General features: G+C 50.6%; 1 protein-coding gene and 1 long non-coding RNA gene across 2 annotated transcripts in view; one reads left to right on the top strand and one right to left on the bottom strand.

Annotated features, from left to right (window-relative positions):
- Window positions 1-289: 289 nt before the first annotated feature.
- On the bottom strand, window positions 290-4,329 carry LOC128628343 (uncharacterized). The gene is made up of 3 exons (XR_008392724.1): window positions 4,145-4,329; window positions 3,140-3,272; window positions 290-2,238 (listed from the first exon to the last, which is right to left on the bottom strand). It is a non-coding gene; the product is annotated as an uncharacterized LOC128628343 (long non-coding RNA).
- Window positions 4,330-4,347: 18 nt separating this feature from the next.
- Window positions 4,348-21,112, top strand: part of CORO7 (coronin 7) — a 58,132-nt gene continuing 41,367 nt past the window's right edge. Inside the window, exons 1-6 of the mRNA XM_053671696.1 lie at window positions 4,348-4,496; window positions 6,764-6,860; window positions 7,725-7,799; window positions 11,295-11,365; window positions 13,633-13,816; window positions 15,410-15,486. Coding sequence (XP_053527671.1) covers window positions 4,437-4,496; window positions 6,764-6,860; window positions 7,725-7,799; window positions 11,295-11,365; window positions 13,633-13,816; window positions 15,410-15,486 — 564 coding nt within the window. The 5' untranslated portion in view covers window positions 4,348-4,436. The remainder of the gene's footprint in view (window positions 4,497-6,763; window positions 6,861-7,724; window positions 7,800-11,294; window positions 11,366-13,632; window positions 13,817-15,409; window positions 15,487-21,112) is intronic.

Genomic DNA, 21,112 nt, shown 5'->3' with positions numbered 1-21,112 from the left:
GCCTCCAGAATTTTGCCTAGCAGGTGGTGGGCAGCAGGACCCCACTTGCTGTTTGGTACTGTTTTTGGCCCTTCTTTCTTCCCTGCCGTGGAGCTCAGGCTGGTCACTGCTGCAGTGGTGAAGATGACACTCTCCAACTCTGCTCCTACCAGCCTCCAGTTTGTAGAAACACAATCACATGATCCCAGGTCACGGCTCCTCTCTTTCCTAGGAAAGATTAGGGGTCACAGACCCCTGGTGCCAGGGCCAGGGAGGTGAAGTGTGTCAATATAAGAAACATTCAAACCTATAGAGAATTTTTGTGAGTTTATTTGAGCCAAACTGATGATAATTACTGGGAAGCAAAATCTCAATAGTTTGAGAAATGCTCTGAAGAATGGCAGGTTAACACTTTATTTATTGTATACATTACAATCAAAGGAGGAGACATAGGGGGTTACATGAAATCCATGAGTGATAGCTTAGGAAGGTGGGAGAAAGCAAAGTGGGGAAATCTCTGGGATTGGATAAAAGGTAAAATGATAAACACATACTTCTTTTATACTGGTGGGTACATCCTAGTTAACAATGACCATTTACAGCACATAGAGATGGTATCTGAGAGAACACAGTGACAATGAGGGGCTCCAGAGGTCTCTGCTGTGGTGGGAGATTGTGCTCTGAGGGGGGCTGGAGAAGGAAATTATCTTTTTTTTAATATTTATTTTTTAAATTTTTAAATTTTAGTTGTTGTTCAAGTACAGTTTTCTCTCTTTTACTCCCATCCCAGCCCACCACCCATCCCTCCCCACAAATTCCCAAAAGGAAATTATCTTGACATTGCAAAGGTTTATTATCTTAGATGCAAAAAGACAACAGACAGGCTCAGTTAAGGTAAAGAATGACCTTTGTTAGAAAAAGATACCGGCCTAGGGCAGGGCCATGGATTGCTTATAGTTGGTAAATGTTAATTTAAGAGCATCCTTTGTGGTTCCTTTAAATCTCTCGGTTTGCAAGGCTGTCATGCAGACCTCCCCTGAGTGTGTCAGATTCAGTATGTGGCCCCTTTTCTTCCACAAGTGTAAGGGTGGAGGGGCCGTGTGTAAGATGACAGGGACCAGTGAGGCCGAGGGAAATGGAAAAGTGTGCTTTAAAGGTGGTGGGTGCTTCTCAGCTCCAACTCATTTTAGCCGTGTTGGCTGTGGACCCACCACTGCCAAATCTTTGCTTTTCGAGAAAGGTTGAAATCCAAACTTTTAGGAAATGTCTCAGTTTTGAAGACACTTTGTGAACCAACTAAAACATATCTGTGGACCAGATTTAGCCCATGGTGTTACAGAACGGACCCAGGGGTGGGTGGGAACGATAGACTATTACTGAACAGACCCCCACCTTCTCCCCGGGTCCCTCTGTACTAGGTTTGCCTTGCCTGCCACCAGGGAATGACGTCTCTTAACATCAGAGATTGGTGAAAAGAAAGGAATTATTTATTCAAAGGTTGTATAGACTTAAGAGTAATGACTCAATGCCTTCATTAAAATCCAAAAATTCCATCAAACACTCACAAACACATACAATCCTTCCTTCCCCGCTCTGCCCAGTCTGGGGTACCGAATCCCAGGAAAAGAAGTAGAAGTCCAGAAGGCACAGGTAGCCCCTGGTTCTTCCCAGTAATACACGCTCAACTGGCAAGCCTCCTTCAGTTCCCAGCACCATCAGCTGTGTCGCCGCTGCAATCTCCGGTTAATTCAAACACGCATGGCACCTTCTCATGGCCCACCAGCAAGAGTCCTTTTACTCTCTCCTTCTTGCAGCATCTCTCCTGTATTCTTCCAAACTGCTAAGAGAGAGCTCGACAATGCTGCCACATCTTGCTTCCTAGCTTCCTAAACTGTGTAGCAAAGGGAGCCCCAAAGCCGTGTTCTCCCTCTCACCAAAGCTGCATGGGTACCCTCTTAGTCCAAAGTCATGTAGTCCCTCCTGGCATGGCTGCCACACCTGGGTTTAAATCCCAGCACCAGTCTTCCTCTGCAGCTCCATTTCCAATTTCTTCCACAATCGGCTACACCTGCCAGCATTCCCATATTTTTTTCCAGCTTTTCTGGGCTGCCGTAGTAAGTCTGGGCAGGCATGACCTGGTGGTGTGGTGTCAATAATCTCTAAGTTCTCAGGCAGGTGTTGTAACCAGGAGGAGCTGCTTCCCAGTTACATCCTGGGTGGAAGTCACTTTCATCTCCCTGGTTCGAAGCATGGCCACAGCTATTTAACATATCCACAAAACCGGTTAAAAATTATAGATGTGTTAAATGACCATGCCTGAAGTTACAAAATTGTTGCTATGCAGAACAACACTTAATGGCCCTGCTCCATGTGTCCCCTCCCCCAGTTCAGACTTGCAGGGGCAAGGGGGGTGAGGGCATCCTATATTATTATTATTTCCTGGACACCCTGAGTTCTGGACCCCATAACAAATCCATACTTGGGGGGGGGCCCTGGCTGCACTCTGTTACAATGGCATGTCCCTCTGTTACCTCTGGGGTTTAAAGGCTTTCTCACTTGCTGACTGTGCCCATTTAGGTCCATCTGAGGTAAAGGTAGATTAAAAAACAAAAATAAATTCAGTGATTTCAATGAAGTGACAAAAAGCAAATTGGGCAGGTTTACATGAACTTTGCAATAGTTGTATACTTGATTAATATTAATTTTTTTCTTAATAAGGGACCTGGCCCTGAGCGGGTCTGCTGAGGGCCATCTGCAGTGTGTGGGTTCTTGACTTAGTGTAGGAAAGATTTCACTACACAAGTCCAGGGGACTATGAGGATACAATACATTTATTAAAGCTGGGGACTGGCCATAAACCAAGGAAGGGCTTAGTATAGAAGAAGCAACAGGAGCGCCTGGTCTGGGCTGTCTTAGCTCACTGGAAAGTCAGAGAAAAAGTGGCCTTAGGGACAGGTTCAGGGGATAAGCTAGGGACAAGCTTCCTGATGCCCATGGCCTTGGGGTTTAGGAGACACATGTCTGTGACGACTGAAGTGGAGGAAGAAGAAGGGAATGGCACAGGAGAGCTCATGTGCTTGGTCCTTTGTCTTGAGGCTTTTCTCTCTCTTGCAGGAGGGAATCTCAGGCAAGGTCTCGGGAAGGTTTCAGCAGAATATACCTGTTATCCAGATGTGCCCTTTCAGGGTCATGGTCTCTTCTGGTTGGTCAGTGGCAGGGTCTTCATTGCAATTGGTTCTGGTATCATCCAGCTGGCTTTTGCTGTTTTTTCTGGACTTGGAGCTGAAATACAACTGAGGTCTAGATGTTATCTTAGATGTTATCTCCAGGGAGGAAAGGCAGTGGGATAAGAGGTTACCCTAGGGATGAGGTCCTTGTTTTCCCAGTCTCAGCCCCCTCCCCACCACTGCTCCAGGCACTTGGACCTTCTGCCTTGGTGAACATATGCACCTGAATGTAAATTGCTCAGACATGGTGTTAGGCTATCTGTCTCAGTTTCCGCTTGCCAAGGAATATTTCTAGCTTCTTACTATTCTGTTTCAAAAGCATATTCCGGACTCACTGTGAGTCAATCTTTAAAGAGAAATTCTGTGATGAATGGCCCCAGGTGAGATAAATAGGCTGTTTTTTTTCTCCTGAATCACCCCTGGACTGAGCAAGCAACACCCTTGGGCACATTTGCTATTTAATGCATTTTCCATTGCCCGAATCTTTCACCTTTTCAGCTTACTTGTAAGGATACATTGATTTTTCTTAGAGGAGTCTTGTCTCACTGCACCCAAGGCCTGCAGTCAAGGCAGGCCCTAATAAAGGGATGCTGAAGGCTCCACCCCTCCCAGAGACCACCTGGCCCTAGCAGGATGGGTGTGATGCAGAGGCTTTAGGGTAGACTCTCATGGACAAAGATTTGAGTCAGACCTGGGCTTGCATTCCCTGCTGCCACTCACTATCTGTGGGACCAGGACCAATGGCTCCTCATCGCAATCCCCATAACTTGAAATGGATGGAGCCAGTGCATTCCTGCCATCTCTCCTCCCCAGGGAGGGCAGGCTGAGCCCCGCTCCCCCTCCCCCAGGAAGCCTCTGGGGGCAAATCCCTGCACACAAAATCAGAGCTGTTTCCCCTAGCTCTTACTATGTGACAGCTCGGGGTTAGGACGATTTACCAGTACACGTGACCTTTCCGCTTGTCCGGTAGGCCCCTTCACCCACCCCGCCGTGGTTTTCCGAGTAAACCAGCAACGATTGGGCGGGGCCGTCGGCGAGCGGTTGGAAAATAGCCGGGGGCGGGGCCCAGCTGGCCGGAGCGGGCTGCGATTGGCTGGAGTGTGTCAGGGCGTGGCCGAGGGCGGTGGGCAGCGGGTGGAGCTGGAGGCCCGGGGAGTCGCGGCTATTGGTGGTGCACCTGAAGGCTAGCGCTCCGGTCCTGGAATCTGGGTTTCCGGGGTCCCCATCGCCATGAGCCGCTTCAAGGTGTCCAAGTTCCGGCATACGGAAGCCCGGCCATCCCGCCGTGAGGTGAGCCTGGCCCTAGGGCCCCGCTCCCCCTGTCCCTCCCGGGACCCTGCGCGCTGATCCCCGAGCCAGTACGTCTCGAGGCTCCCCCTTCAGGCCCGGGACTGGCGTCCGGTCCTCCCCATCGCCGCCCGGCAGACAGTGTCCGCAGCTCCCGGAGGCTCTCTGGCAGCTCTGTGAGCCCCGCGGTCGATCGGAACGCCCCTCTGGCCCCTGGACCCCCGAGGCCGCGCAGCCCACCCAGCCGAGTCAAGGCCTGAGGCCCGCAAGGCTGCCTGCCTTCCCAGCTTCCGGTCTGCCTCGCCGGGGAGCCGCGGCTCCGCAGATGCTAGCGCCGGCTCCTTCTCCCTGCCGCTCCTATCGCTCCTGCCTGGGGCTAGTGTGTGGGAGAGACGTCCCCTTTTGCCCTGGTCTTGGCGAGTCCATTCTGTTAATGCGAAGGGGTGAGCCACTGGATCAGAGGCGCGCCTCTCCTCGGGTTTCCGCCGGCGCTTCCTCCTCTTCGCGACTAGCTATTTCCTTACTCGGGGTGATGCTGCCAGGGGCTGGGTGGGGCCTGGGGGAGCCCGAGGAGGTGGAGTCCAGAAGTACTGGGGGGCTCCTCAGACCCGTGAAGCTCGGTTGGCCTGATGAGGAGTGGCCTTCATAGAAGATGCCACCCATGGTCAGCTCCTCCCCATGTTATTTGGAAGGCCTGAGATTCTCTTCCAATAAGTGGGCCTAGGAAATGACCCTATCTAGTGACTGTTAGAAGCCAAAGCACGTCAGCTGCCAGCACGCAGCTCGGGCCAGAAGCCCGGTTTTCGTCTAACGGACAGTATCTTCTCTGAACCTCTTGTGCTGTTCCAGTTGCTGGAGTCACAACAGCCAATAGGATAGCATTTTCTTTCCTCTGTGGTGCCTAGAGCCTCATGAAAGGACAGCCAGCAAGCAGACAGGCATGCATGGACATTGCGAGTTGTAATAAATGCCCTGAATCACAAAGGGTAGGGTGCTGGGATGGAGATGGACAATGAAGTGGGGGTTAATCTCCTCAGGGTGCTGGAAGAAAGTTACATTTAAGCAGAACCCAGAAGGGTAAGAAGCAGCCAGCTAGAGGAAAAGTGGAGTAGGAAAGTGCCTCTTGCAGGAATGGAAAGTGGGCCATGGTGGATGGAAGATAGTGATGGGGAAGCACAGTGTCCACTGAGTCAAGAGTGATCTTGCAGAATCTAAAGACCACAGGAAGTTAGCTTTTATTCTAAGTGCAATGCGGAAGGAAGAAAGGAGATGGCAATGTGGGTGGGAGGAGAGATGCTCAGATTTGCATTGAGACCATCACTCAGTGAAGTAAGTACTGCTGAGAGGGGTCTGAAGTGTCCTTGAGGGACCCTGGGGCTTGTTCCTTGGTGGTCCTCAGACCTGCAAGGTAAAGACACAGGCATGAAAACACGGATTACAGAGAGAATTTACAACAATTTATGTTAGGCAAATGGGAGAACAGGTGATCTGCTCTTCTTTTAGATATTTTCTGTCACTGTATTTGTACCATAAACGCGAATCAGGAGGGGAAAATGATGCAAGACAATAATATTCTATCCAAGGCAGGTAAACACTGAAAATGAAGGTGTGGAGGTGGCTTCCTGGACACTGGGTGGGTGGGCTGGGAATAAGAGTGCTAGATTGTTAAGTGGCTCGGAGGAGTGTTGAACGATGCTTTATTATAAGCGGAGGAAATGTGTGGACTTCGCTGATCTTAGTTTCAGAAAAAGTACTTCTCTGCCCCTCCAGGTCATTCACTCATCTGTGGGATTTTGTGGAAAGGCCTTGATTTTACCCTTCTCTGGGCTTGGGTGTTTTCTCCTGGTGTTTGGAGGAGACCTCTGGACTCAAGTGGAGGTCTTCAGCCACAGAGTTGAGGAACTTGAATCTGTCTTCTGACTAGGTGCTTGTTTCTCTGTTCTTTGCTTCTCTCTACCTCTTTTAACAGAAATAATTCACATGTGAGTGAACACTGCCCAGTTAGCTCCTTGACTTCATTCAGCCTGAGCTTCCTTTTTCAGCCTCTTCCGCCTTGTTGGAGAACTGATTTAATAAGCAAATACAGTCCCTTTATGACTTAGATTATTTCAAGAACATTTTGCATTTTCTAAGGGACTGTGTGAGTGGGGCCAGGGTTTGATCCCAAGGAATGCATTTCTAATGGTGCAGCTTTTGGGTTCCCTGAATCATGCTGTGTTTTAGGCACTAGCAGAGCCCTGGCCTTCAGGGTTCTTATTCTTTATTTCCAGTCCTGGATCAGTGACATTCGAGCAGGAACTACCCCCTCTTGTGGGAACCATATCAAATCCAGCTGCAGCTTGATCGCCTTCAACTCTGACCATCCAGGTAAGGAGGTGGACATGGATGTGGAGATTCAGGCATTGTTACCCAAATAGGGTGGGGCAGAGGGACATACTCATTGCAGCCTGGAGGTTTGGAGGTGCCTCTTGGTGGCTCAGAGATCAACACCGTGTAGGATCGTAGACCCCTACAAAGTGGTCATTGTGCAGTAATCATACTGGTTTTGGTTAGAACGTGTGTATATATTTTGTGTAAACCACATTGGTTGTGGTCTTTAAGAACATGGCCAGGAGGGTGGAGAGAGGGCTGTTGCCTTTGTTTCCAGTTGTCCCCACATGCCGTTCACTCCTTCTCTGGGGGCCTGGGAGTGGCTAGAATTAATAGGAATACTAAGATTTGTGAAGCTCCTTGCATTAGTTAGGACTCTTTTGGTTGTTAGTGAGAACTCAAACCTCAAACTGGCTTAGGCAAAAACGATGCCTTTTTAGTTCATATAGCTAATAAGTCCAGGGGCTTCAGGCAAAGCTGTATCCAGAGGCTCACACTTGCCATTGGCACCAGCTTTGCTCTTGTCCCTCAGCTCTGCTGCACTCGGGTAATGGCTTCTTTTTTAGGTAAAGCTGGGAAAAATGGCAGCTACTGTCACCTTACCTCTTACGACCCACAGTGGCAGAAAGAGCCTCTTTCCCCAGGGTCTTCTCTATCTCCAGTGTCACAGAAGGTTCTTGTGTAGGGAAGGACCTAACCCTGGGCCAATCTCTTTCCAGAGGGGTGTGCTCTTGTGATGGTAGAGGCTCTGGGAAGGTCCAAGCCTGAGCTTTTGGGTCTTGTGTCCCCTGGGAGTCCTAGGCTCATAGCTCGATGATTCCCATTAGGCCAGAAGTCAGATTCCCTGTGTTTATTTATCAGGTGTGCTGGGCATCGTGCCTCTGGAAAGCCAGGGAGAGGAGAGGAGACATGTGACCCACCTGGGCTGCCATTCTGGTAAGTGGGGGACTTGACCTAGGAAATCTCAAACTTGCCTCTCCTTATCTGGAGCTAACGATTCATACTCACCTGGTCTCACAGGCCTGTGGCTCGCCAGGGCCCTTTTGTTGTCCTCACTGTGCCTTCTGACAGGTGGGGTCCAGGCTGGTAGGCTAAGTCCTGGTAAGAGAATTAGGGCCTGTGCAGAGAGGAGGGAAGCCGAGTGCTGTAGGTGGTCAGGCTGGAGGGAAGAGGGGTGTGCACCAGCACAACGCAAGGCTCCAGGCAGAAGCTGGCTTCCTGTTACTGCAGAGAACCTAAGTGGTTCTAAGCCCTGTGTCTTGTCCTGGAGCCTAAGGGGCCACCCCTTGCCACCAAGCCTTCTCCCCAGCCTGGTTGCTCAGCATCCCCAAGGAGCTGGTGAGCTTGGCTGCAGGGTCAGAGATGGACCCATACAAAGAGAACTTTGTCTGCCGCATCTACTTCTGGGGGCTCCCAGCAACCTGCTTGGCAGCCCACCAGCTTTCAGGAAATAGTTTGCTCTCCTAGGGCAACACCCATCTGCCTTCTCTTTCTCAGTCCAGCTTTGGCAGCTGTGGTTTCAGCTCCTCTGACCTGCATTCCTGGCCATCTGGGCGCTGGCCTTGGGTGAGAAGAGGGGGACTGATCTTTAGTCCCTGTTCTGGGTGTGCAGCTCAGTGCAGGAATGCTGCTGCTGCTGTTGGCAGTTAATAAAATAATGATAATGAAGACTGATCCTCATCTGATCCTTTAAAGCTTTTTACAACTTTATCAAGATACCATTTACATATCATTAATATTACCTGTTTTAATTGCAGAATTTGATGACTTTTATAAAGTTAAAGGTTACAGATATCACCATGCAGTTTTAGAACATTTCCCAGAAGATCCCTCATGCCCCTCTGTGCTTAAACCATTTCCACCTCAGGCACTGTGGCCTCAGGTAACTGTTGATGTACTTTCTGCTTCTGCTTGGGGGTCTGCAGGCTACTGGTGTGGCCATAGCCGGCTGCCGCCTGTCTTTGTACTGTTGTGTTAGAACACTGCCGGGCCTCTTCATGGGTGGTCAGTGTAGCCACTTTCTCCCAGCAGCTGTGGCATTGAGCAGAGACAGTGTGGTCCTTTAAGCCTGAAATATTTAGTCCCTCACCCTTTCCAGAAAATGTGTGCTGGCCTCTGCTCTAAAATGGCCTTTTCTGAACATTTCACATAAATGGGAAATGCCCTACATAGTCTTTGAATCTGGTCTCTTTCACTCAGCACAATGCCTTGAGACCCACCTGGGTTGTAATGTATGTAAGAAGTCTGCTTTATCATCTACTCTCACATTTTTTTTTGACGTATATTTTGAAATAACCCAGCTAGGAAGGCTGGGACTCAGAGAGGTCTGGAGCTGGCCAGCGTTGGTACTGCTGCAGGCAGAGCCAGGATGGGACCCAGGTCTGCCTGACCCTGTGTTCTCGGGAACCATGCTGCTTGCTTCCCTTTTTACTCACAGGGGAGTTACCCCACGTTGGTGATGTTTTCGAGGTGGTGAGCGCCCTACAACTTGGGGGCTCCAAATAGAAGCTGGACCAGGCTTCTGTTGGCAGGTCGAGGCCGCGCTGTGGCTGCAACTCTTCAGAACTCTCCCCGCAGGAGCAGCCTTTCTGGGAAGCTACTCTGGGAGTAACTGAGCTTCAGCTCCTTCAGAACCTGCCCTCCCTCAAGGCCCCAGGCACTATTTGCCCTCTTAGGAGCCACAGGTGGTGGGGATACTGTGGTGGGCTGGGCTCTGGCTACTGTGTTCAGGATGCCCAGCAATTGGGGCACCTTCTGTGTCTTGCCTTAGTGCCACGCAGCCCTTCAGCCCAGCTGCCCAGTAGAGCAGACGTCAGGGAGGCAATTAGAAGGCCTTGCTGCATATCTAGGCTGTGTGGTGGGCTGGGGTCTGCTCTCCAGTTTGGGAAAGGCAGTGTAACGATGTGCTGAGGATGTAGGTTCTGAAGCTGGACTGCCTGGCCTGATCCTCTGCCTGGTCTTTTCTTAGTTGTGTATCTCTGGGCAAGTTTCTTAACCTCTCTGTCCACGTGTACTGGTCCTCCACTTGGGCGATGATGCCCCAGTGCCATCCTGGTGGGTCACTAAGGATTTGGTGAGACAAATGCACATGCGGGACTCAGGCTTCCGGCATAGCCAGGTGCACGATGGGCCACATTACTATTTCCCATTTTCTCAGTGTGCCAGGCTGCCTACCTTGGCTGCTGTTCTGGGCCTTGGCCCTGCTCTGTCCAATGTGGAGCCTGCAGGGTAGAGCAGCGGGGGTTTGTGGCCGGGAGTCCTGGCTGAGTCTGTCCTAGGAGATACCTATTCTTATTACACCCTCTTTTCTTCTTTACCTCTGTCCAAGAGGAACATGTTGTACTTGGCCCTGTGGAGAGGCAGGCAGTAGGGTGGCTGCTCTGCTCTTGCTCTGGTGCTGCAGGCCTGGCTGTCCTGCTCACATCCCACGCAACACCCAAGGCCTGGCTATATCTCTGCCCGGCCTCATTTTCCCTCTGGGCTCTGGCTCACTCTATGCCCCAACCTCCACTCCTGGCACCCCCAGAGCTGGGAAGTTCATGTTCTTTGATTGCAAAGAACAGAAATTAATTTCAGCTTGCTTAAGCCGAAAAGGGGTCCATTGGGAGGGTCCTGGGGAGCTTCCAGAACCAAAGGAGCAGCGGAATGCACAGGTCATAGGAGGGTCCTGGCATGGGAGCTGCCGGCTCCTTTCAGCCCGGCAGCCTTCCACTCAGGCCAGTCCCTGCAGCACCCTGTCGGCTGGCCTTCCCATTCCTGGTTAATGCCCCTAAGAGAATCTGGCTGTGGGGGGTGCAGATCAGGTACACTCTCTTGGACTGGTCAGCCCTGGCTTAGGGGGGGAGTAATGGGTCAGGCGTGTGACAACCACCCTCCTCCCTGTCCCCCCACTGCCTCCTCCATGGCCCACCATGGCTCTCATTGAAGCCTTTCCTGTCTCTGACCTTGGAGTCATCCCTGGGTGCACAGCTCACCCCTAGTTGCACCTGCACTGACGCGTGCGTCTGCCCTGGGAAGTGCTGAGGTCCAGTCGGCCTGCGTGGTTTGTGACTGGAGTAGGGCCAGCACTGCTCATTCACACATTCTGGAGCCGGGCCCTGGCTTGCCTCTGGATTTGGGGTGATTACAGGTGCTGGTAATCTGAGGAGCTTCCCGCCCATTGTCCTGCTGACCTCTTTGTGCTGGGCCCTTGGCCATCCCGAGTCCACTGGGCTCTCAGGGCAATGCGTTGCAGGTCTATGGCGTTTGCCCGTAGTTTGCAGAGGTGCCCTCCTTCTGGGATGTGGAGCCTACTGCTGTGTGCAGAGTTATCACCTCTGAAACCCTGGGCTTTGGTTCCCGGCCTTGGGAAAAGGGCATGTTGGGCCAGAAGCAGGACACGCTGTCCAGTTCTTGTCGGGCCTGACTGAGTCAGCCATTCCTCTCCCACAGACCTGGTCACAGACTTGGACTTCTCTCCCTTTGATGACTTCCTCCTGGCCACAGGATCAGCTGATGGGACGGTGAGTAGAGTCACTGGAAGAGCTGCTCGATGCCTCATCCACTCTCTCTTTTTTTTAAAATATATTTTATTGATTATGCCATTACAGTTGTTCTAGTCCCCCCTTCATTCCCCTCCACCCTGCACACCCCCTCCCTCACCATTCCCCCCTTTAGTTTATGATCATGTGTCTCAAGTCCTTTAGGTTCTATATTTCCCCTACTAATCTTGCCCTCCCTGCCATGTATTTTCTACCTACTGTCTATGCTACTTATTTTCTGTACCTTCTCCCCCCTTCTTCTCCTCCCACTCCCCTGTGGCTAACCCTCCATGTGATCTTCATTTCTATGGTTCTGCTCCTGATCTAGCTGTCCTCTTAGTTTGCTTTTGTTTTAGGTATGGTTGTTAATAACTGTGAGTTTGCTGTCCTTTCACTGTTCATCTTTTTTTATCTTCTTTTTCTTAGATAAGTCCCTTTAACATTTCATATAATAAGGGCTTGGTGATGATGTAGTCCTTGAATTTGATCTTATCTGAGAAGCACTTTATCTGTCCTTCCATTCTAAATGAAAGCTTTGCTGGGTAGAGCAATCTTAGATGTAGGTCTTTGGATTTCATGACTTGGAATACCTCTTTCCAGCCCCTTCTTGCCTGTAAGGTCTCTTTTGAGAAATCAGCTGACAGTCTGATGGGAACTCCTTTGTAGGTGACTGTCCCCTTATCTCTTGTTGCTTCTAGGATTCTCTCCTTCATTTTAATCTTGGCTAATGTAATTATGATGTGCCTTGGTATGTTCCTTCTTGGGCCCAACTTCTTTGGGACTCTCTGAGCTTCCTGGACTTCCTGGAAGTCTATTGCCTTTGCCAGATTGGGGAAGTTCTCCTTTATTATTTGTTCAAATAAGTGGCCCACTTGTGGCTGTTCCTCTTCCCCTTCTGGTACCCCTATAATTCGGATGTTGGAACGTTTAAAGATGTCCTGAAGGTTCCTAAGCCTCTCTTCATTTTTTTGAATCCTTGTTTCTTCATCCTTTTCTGTTTGGTCATTTTTTTCCTCTTTCTGGTCCACTCCTTTGATTTGAGTCCCAGTTTCCTTTCCATTACTATTAGTTTCCTGTGCATTTCCCTTCATTTCAATTAGTTTAGCCTTCATATGTTCCTCTAATTTGTGACTAAAATCAACCAGTTCTGTGAGCATCCTGATCACCAGTGTTTTGAACTGTGCATCTGAAAGTTTGGCTATTTCTTCATGGCTTAGATTTATCGGCTCTGGGGCTCTGAGTTGTTCTTGAGCCATGTTTTGATCTGTTCATGCCTGTTACGTACGAGGAGGTGTTCACCAGGACGGGGCCACCCAGTTCGCTGGTTTGTGATGCTGTACGTGGGGGCGGGGTCAGAGAGGGACAATGGCAGTCCCCTCTGCCGCTTCCTGCCACTGGGCCCTGCACAATCTGTTTCACCGCTCGCTCCTTCACTGGTTTATCTGTGTGTGAATGTGTGACCATGGTCAGCCCTCAGTGAGTTCACCGGCTTTCGCCCTCAGCGGGTCTGCCCGCTACTCCACACCTGGGATCCGCCCACAGCTGCCGGTATGCCTGGGTTGCGTGCCTGGGTTGGTCTGGTGGATCTTTCCTGCCCGACCCCACTCTGCTGCTGGCTCTGCCCCTCTTACCAGTTTGGCTGAAGGGTTCGTTGTTGTCAGATTTCCGGATAGTTCAATTTTCTGTGGTTTGGCTGTGTTTTTGTTGCTAAAACTTTGTTTTTTTTAAACTTGGTTGTGCGAGGAGGTGCGGTGCTTCCACCTACGCCTCCATCTTGGTGGAAGTCTCTCATCCACTCTTGCTTGGGGTCTTCTGAGCCCTGTGAGCCTCTAGGGCTCTGCTTTGTCCCAGTCCAGCCCCTCCCACTACGCCTTCACCTTCTCCAGAGCTGCAGGGCTGGGCTAGTGCAGACTTTCTTAGTTCCTCAGCACACTCCAGCTCTCCCGTGTATTCTGTGCACTTGCCTGAGCCTGTGACCTGCTATTCTGCTGCTTGACTGCCTAAGGATAGGGTGATGTGGAGGGCCTGGAAGAGATGATCGGAGCCCCTGGCTTCTCTACTCCCATTTCCTCTCAGCCTTCACCCACGCCCGTGATCCTGACCAGGTTGCCCTCCTTTCCCCAATATGGACACACAGCCTTATGCCCAAGCACGGCCCCTGGGGATAGGGGTGGCAGCCCCAGGCGAGGCAGGTGGATGCAGTGAGGCCCCTCCTTGTCCTGAGCTCACAGACTTGCTCTTTCCCACAGATGAAACTGTGGCGATTGCCAGCCCCTGGCCAGGAGCTGCCCTCAGGGCCTGGGCTGGTGCTGGGCCCTGAGGACACCCGGGTGGAGGTGCTGCAGTTCCACCCCACCGTGGACGGCATCCTGGTGAGCACAGCAGGCACGGCCGTGAAGGTCTGGGATGTGGCCAAGCAGCAGCCCCTCACAGGTACAGGCCACATTAGCCACGGCGCTTTCTGGGCAGCCCCTCCGGGACAGTGTTCCATTTCTGTGTTGACGTGTTTGATATCATGAGTCGTAAAGTAAGTATCGAAAACTCACAGGTGCATAGTATAAAACCAAGTCTCAATTGTAAATACCCCACTGTCTCCATTTCCCAGAGCATCTGTTTTCATCTCACTTAGCTGTTTTTTCTGCTTTTTCCTCCATGGGTCTAAATAACTTCTTAGACTGTTATTTCTTGAATTGTATGTTGTTTAAGTTTTGAGAGCAAACTACTGACTTCTACCCAGGGGATGAGGATTTGCTCTCACGGCCCTGCCGCATCCCTGCCTCGCCTTGCGCCTCCTCCTCCTCCTGTTCTCCCAGTGTAGATGGTTCTAGTCTTTTGGGTGGCTGTAACAAAGTCCCACAGCCTGGTGGCTTATAAATAATAGGAATTTATTTCTCACAGTTCTGGAGGCTGGAAGTCCAAGAAAGGTGCCAACCAATTTGGCATCTGATGAGAACCTGCTTCCTGATTCATAACCAGCCATCTTCTCCCCGTGTGTTCCCCTGGGGGAAGAGGCAAGGGAGCCTCTTTCATAGGACCACTGATCCATTTACGGGTGCTCCCCTCTCATGAGCTGATTGCCTCCCAAAGGCCCCCACCTCCAAACTCCATCACGGTGAGGGTTAGGTCTCAGTCTGTGAAATCTGGGGGACACGGACAATTAGAGCACGCATGGACAGTGATAACTCTGGGCCAGCCCCACCGTATGTGACTGGTCATGACCCTGCAGTTCTAACCACCACGCTGAGCCCGGGCATTTTCTGTGGTGGTGTCATTGTGTGACACCACAGTGTGTCACACAAAGAAGAGTGCAGACTCTCCTTTGACATGCTCATTCCCTTTTCAGGGTAAAGACAAAAGGCTCAGAGAGTTGAAGGATAGACTGATACCCCAGGGCTATGCAGTGTTCAGGGTAGGCCAAGCTCACAGTGGTGATGTCCCCTCCTCTGGGGCTGGGGCCAAGGGTTGTTAATAGTATAACTGGGCATCTCCCAGGTCTCCTCCTGACAGCATGAGCCAGTGCCCACTACTGGGGCATCTTGTGCCACATGAATGGGAAGTAGAAGATGTAGGACTTGCCCCTAAAGAGCTCCTGGCACAGTCGAGGAGACCAGCCTACCCTTGAAGCAGAGGTGAAGGTCCTCACGCAGGTGTCTTTAGGGAGTCAGCCCAACTGTAACTCGTCTCGAGCCCTTATTGGGTACCCAGCACTGCACTGAGGTTGTCATGACTCCTTAGCACAGCACAGCAGTTCTACAGGGGTGAGGAGCAGGGAGCCTTGGAAGGTTTTAGAGTAGGAGCATGGCCTGACAGTGGCAGGGCTGAGAAAGGAGCCCTGGGTAATAGTGCAGCATATCTGGAAGGAGCTGCTCCCCTTGCTCCTCCCACCCGAGAAGGGTCCCTGGCAGCTGCTGCCTCTGCCCTGGGGAGTTACCCCCAACCAGGCCCACCCGCTTCCCTCTGTTCTCATTGCCCAGGGCAGGGTGTGGGGACCCAGTGCACCTCTTGACTGTGGCTGCTTCTCTGCAGAGCTGGCAGCCCATGGGGACCTGGTGCAGGGTGCTGTCTGGAGCCGGGACGGAGCGCTGGTGAGCACAACATGCAAGGTAAGCAAGTGGGCGGTGAGGCTCAAGTAAGTGCCTATGGAGGGCCTGAGGCGCCTCGGAGCACACATCCTGGGCTGTGCCTGTCAGGCTGGTGGTATTTATGGGGCAGAAGAGCACAAAGGATGGGCATTCTTCAGGCCTCCTCCCACTTCAGCTCCCCTCCCACCTTCTGACTCATCTGCATCTGCAAGGCCCCATCCCTCCTTGGTACTAGGGCCTGAGGTCCCTATCAGACGAGGGCACAAGTAAAGCCCCAGGTCAGTCCTTCTGCATCCTGACCTCCCATTACCAACTTCAGGAATCCTCACCTCCCTGCCTGTGTGCTTTGTCCCATCTGTTAGGAGGAGCCAGACTCAGGGTACTGTGCCAACCCCCACACCCAGTCAGCAGAGTTCGTGGTCCTCACTGACCAGGCCCCATGCCACCCAGTCCTGTGGGCAGGCAAGGCCAAAGTAGATCAGGAAATCATACAGTTGAAACAATAATTATGACCTGTGAGAGAGAGTTGAAGTGCTTTGAGCTGGTCAGAGGAGCTGCGGAGGCTTGGCCTCAGGCAGTGAGTGGCCTCTGGTAGGTGCTCTGAAGGAAGGGTTAATGGCGTGGAGTAGAAGGAAATGGAGAGGAGCTTGGGAGCTGCAGGTTTGGGTGCAGGGGCCAGGGCAGTCCTGGGTGCAGAGAGCAGTCAAGTGCCTAAGGGCTGTGCTGGTTACTGTAGAAAGCACTGGAGTGTTTAAAGCCAGAGGGGGGCAGATGGTGGCGTGAAGGAGGTGAGCAGATTTGCATTTTGAAAGCTGCTTAGCTGTCTTGCCCCAATGGAGCATTGCAGGTGGGGGGGCAGGGGTGCATACCCCAAAATGAAGGTGGGGCACTTCTGGGGGAGGAGAAGAGCAGACTTGAGGGTGACAGTTGCGGGTTGGTGGTGGGCAAGATGTGAGGAGTAGGGGGCTTGTAAGTCTGGCTTCTGGCTACAGGCTGGAGGAAATACCTGCCACCGTAATGGGGTGCTCCCTTGTATGGCTGTAAGCCTTCTGGGTTGCAGGTACCTAGGACATCCAAGTGGGAGGATTATCTGAGTCCATGGACTGGGGCTCTGGACAGCAGGCATGGTGGAAGGGTGGACACTGTCTGCGTTTATGTGGTACCTGCAGAGCAACTGGAGTGCTCCTAAGTGGGAGAGAAGAAAATGAGAACAGGTGACAAAGGAAACTGGGAGGGAGGGTCGGAACCTGCAAAGGAGATAGAAGGGGCTGCCCAGTGGGGGAAGGCAGCTGAGGCAGGGCTGGCTCTCCACCCCAGGGAGGTGGCAGGGAACACTGGGAAGAGCATGTGAAGGCAAAGGACACCCACCTGTTGGATTTAGGGATGTAGGCAACCTTCAGGGCCTTTCAGGGTGCACTGTGTAGCCTGAAGCTGCATGTGAGGAGTGGGTGGAAGGCAAGAAAAGAGCCTGCAAAGGTTTTTCTGGGCAGCATGGCTGGGGGGGAGGGAGGGGAGGGGAGGAGCAGGTCAGGAAGGCGTGAGGACGCCTCTGAAGGAGAGGAGGCGGTGTCTGCGTACTTGGTGGGATCCTATTTCTAACTCTTTATTTTTCCACTTTCTAGGAAGCCCCATTTCCTGGTCTTTAAAAAAATTTTGTAATTGAATTTATCTGGGTGACATTGGTTAATAAAATTATGTAGGTTTCTTGTGTACAATTCTATAATACATCATCTGTATATTTCGTGTGTTCACCACCTAAGTCACTTCTCCTTCCATCACCATTTATGCCCCCCTTCTCCTCTTCTACCCCCCCACCCCTCTTTTCCCTGTGGTGATCACCGCGCTGTTGCTCAGTCCCTTCACCTTTTCACCCAGCCCCCGTGCCCTCCCCCCTGACAGCTTCAGTCTATTCTCTGTATCCGAATCTGTTTTTATTTTGTTTGTTAATTTATTTTGTTCATTAGATTCTACATACAAGTGAAATTATATGGTTCTTGTCTCTCTGACTGGCTTATTTCACCTAGCCATTTCCTAGTCTTTATCAACTTTTTCCCCCCTCCTTATTCATTAAACAGTAGGTGCCAGACATTTGCCTGAGCTTTGGGGATCAAGAGGTAAATAAGACTGGGCCGCTGGCCCCCAAGAGGCTGCTGTTTGAGGGCAAGGTGGTCATGTGGCCATTGCTCAGGCTAAAGGCTGGCTTCCAAGGTATGGTGAGGTCAAGCCTTGTCCCTAAGTATGAGCCCTTGCTGAAGAGGAGGGGACAGGCATCTTAGGCAGGGGGACCAACCTGACTGTGACCCCCCCCCATCTCCAGTGAGAAACCCTCTCAGTCCTGCATTTCCTTGGTGAGTGTGACAGAGATAAGCACAGAATGATGAAGGGAGGGAGGGAGTAAACTGGAAGGTGTTTCCCATTAAAGCCTCGCCCCTCTCAGCACCATTTCCCAGTCGGTGGGGAAACCTCCCTGCTGCCTGGCTTGACTCCCATTCTGCCTTGGAGCAGCTCTTTCTCGAAGGGCCCGTGGTTCCCCTGCCAGGCCTGGGCTCAACGCCCCCAAAGGCACCTCCTGCTCTCCTCCCAGCTCTTCCAAGTGGCCGCTAGGGGGCGCGCGGACCTCACAGATAGCTGGCCTCCCACCGAGCTCCCACTCTTGTGTTCCTGTAGGCCTGGGAGGACGTGCCCTGCAGCCTGTGCCCACTCCGCTCTCTGGTCCCTGTAGACCCCCACGATTGCCACACCAGCCTCTAGTGCCCAATCCGAGCGCTGGTTAGATGATGCAGCTGCCTTTAGTTACGGTTCACATGCTGAGACTGTTATTCAGACCTGTGAGAGGCACTGCCATCATCCTCATCCTACCAAGGGCTGTGGGCTTAAGCACCTGAGTGGTGGAGTTGGTGTTTGAATTCCAGCCATTGGCTCTCCACAGTGGCTCTGCCGCTCGGGTGTGAATTATGTCCTTGCTGCCAGTAGCGGGTCTCTCTTGCCTGGCATCTCTTTGTCTCTCACTGTTCTCTATCTCTTGCTGCCCTGTCTCTGTCCCTTGTTGTCTTTCCTGTCTATAGTCGTCCCCTCTCTGTCCCCTCTGTGTCTCTGTCTCCTCTGTCTTTGTCCTTGCTTTCTCTCTCTCTGTTTTTCTTTGTCTCCATCCTGCCTCTCCTTCTCTCTTTCACTGTTCTTCTTGCCTCTCTCTGCCTTGGCTGTCTGACCTCTACCTCAAAACAGTATCCTGAACCTGAGGCTGTTTAGCAGAGTGGTTCTTCAGAGCTAATCACTGGACAGTGCCTACTGTCTGCCTGACACATGGCAAGTGCTCACTAAACTGTAGCAGAGAAGGCTTTTCCAGGAGTGATCCAAGAACCCCGGGAACCCACTGAGGTGTGTCAGGAAAGCTTGGGGTGAGTCTGCCAAGGGAGGTCTGGCTGTGGAGGCCATCTCCAGGTGGCCTCCATCCCCTCATCGTCCACATGTGTGCTCCCCAGTGCCCCTTTATTCTTTTTTTTTTCACTTTTTAAAATATATTTTATTGATTATGCCATTACAGTTGTCCCATTTCCCCCCTTCATTCCCCTCCATCCTGCACACCGTTTTTCCCCCCATTCCCCTCCTTTAGTTTATGTCCATGTGTCACAAGTTCTTTAGATTCTATATTTCCCATACTATTCTTGCCCTTCCCTCCTGTCTATTTTCTACCTACCAACTATGCTACTTATTCTCTGTACCTTCTCCCCCCATCTCCTCCTCCCACTCCCCTGTTGCTAACCCTCCATGGGATCTCCATTTCTATAGTTCCACTCCTGATCTAGCTGTCCTCTTAGTTTGCTTTTGTTTTTAGGTGTGGTTGTTGATAACTGTGTCCTTGCCACCCACTTTCCTTTCATGGCCATTTCTTCTCCACATCACATGCCAATAAGCTTGTGTCTCCTCGTCTTTGCTCCTGCTTTTCTGTCTCCTCAAATGTCTTTCCCTTCCCAGTGCAAGCTCTGCTTCTCCTTTGGGGTTCAACTTAGGTCCAGGTTCCTTCCCGAAGCTTCCCGTGGCTGCCTGAAGTGTCTCAGAGTCCAACGCTTCAAGGGGACCGTTTGTTCTCTCTGCATCCCAGGCACCCAGGCAGGGGGCCACACAGAAACATTGAGCAGATAACACCAAGGGTTCCCCTGTTTCCCCTCCCCCCTCCCCTTTTTGCACTGATGTGGTATGTTTGTTACAATTAAACCAACATTGCTACATTATTATTATTATTAACTAAAGCCCGGAAGGTTCATTCTTGATGTATATTCTATGGGTTTTGACAAATGTGTGATGTCCTCATTACGGCATCACATAGTGTAGTTTTACCACCCTAAAAAGCTCCCTGTGCTTCTTCCATACGTCCCTCCCGCCCTGTCCCCAGACCACGGGCAGCCACAGACCTTTTTGCTGTCTCTGTAAGTTTCATCTTTTCCCAAATTCCATGTTGCTGGAGTCGTACAACGTGTAGCCTTTCCAGATTGGCTTCTTTCATTTAGTAATATGCATTTGTTGTTCCTCCATGTCTTTTTGTGGACTGATAGCTATTTTTTTTTAAATTATGGTAAAAACACATAAAACTTACTATCAACCATTTTTAAGTATACAGTTCAGTGACGTTAAGTATATTTACATTGTTGTGAAACATGTTTCCAGAACTTTTTCATCTGTAGAACTGAAACTATACCCATTAAACAACTTTCTTTTATCCCCTCCCCCAGCCCCTGGCAACCACCATTCTACTTTTTTAAAAAATATATTTTATTGATTATGCCATTACAGTTGTCCCATTTTTTCTTCCCTTTATTCTACTCTACCCTGTATCCTTCCTCCTACCTGCACCCCACCCCCGCTTTAGTTCATTTCCATGGGTTGTACATATAAGTTCTTTGGCTTCTTCATTTCCTATACTGTTCTTAACCTTCCCCTGTCTATTTTGTACCTACCATTTATGCTTCTTATTCCCTGTACCTTTTACCCACATTCTTCCTCTCTCCTCCCCACTGATACCCTCCATGTGATCTCCATTTTTGTGATTCTGTTCCTAATCTAGTTGTTTGCTTGGTTTGTTTTTGTTTTTGTTTTTTAGGTTTGGTTGATAGTTGTGTTTGTTGTCCTTTTATTGTTCATATTTTTGACTATCTTCTCTTTCTTAGATAAGTCCCTTTAACATTTCATGTAATAAGGGCTTGGTGATGATGAACTCCTTTAACTTGACCCTATCTGAGAAGCACTTATCTGCCCTTCCATTCTAAATGAAAGCTTTGCTGGATAGAGTAATCTTGGATGTAGGTCTTTGCCTTTCATGATTTCAAATACTTCTTTGCAGCCCCTTCTTGCTTTCAAGGTTTCTTTTCAGAAATTAGCTGGTAGTTTTATGGGAATTCCTTTGTAGGTAACTAACTGATTTTCTCTTGCTGCTTTTAAGATTCTCTCTTTATCTTTAACCTTTGGCATTTTAATTATGATGTGTCTTGGAGTGGACTTCTTTGCATCCATCTTGTTTGCAACTCTCTGTACTTCCTAGGCTTGCATATCTATTTCCTTCACCAAATTAGGGAAGTTTCTTTCATTATTTTTTTTCAAGTAGATTTCCAATTTCTTGCTCATTCTTGTCTTATGGCACTCCTGAAATGTG

The sequence above is a fragment of the Artibeus jamaicensis genome, unplaced genomic scaffold, assembly GCF_021234435.1.
Source record: "Artibeus jamaicensis isolate MK-2021 breed Jamaican fruit bat unplaced genomic scaffold, CSHL_Jam_final contig_700, whole genome shotgun sequence".
In the NCBI taxonomy this organism is placed as follows: Eukaryota; Metazoa; Chordata; class Mammalia; order Chiroptera; family Phyllostomidae; genus Artibeus; species Artibeus jamaicensis.
The sequence above is the reverse complement of the archived record's forward strand: the minus strand, read 5'-3'. Positions and strand labels throughout refer to the sequence as shown.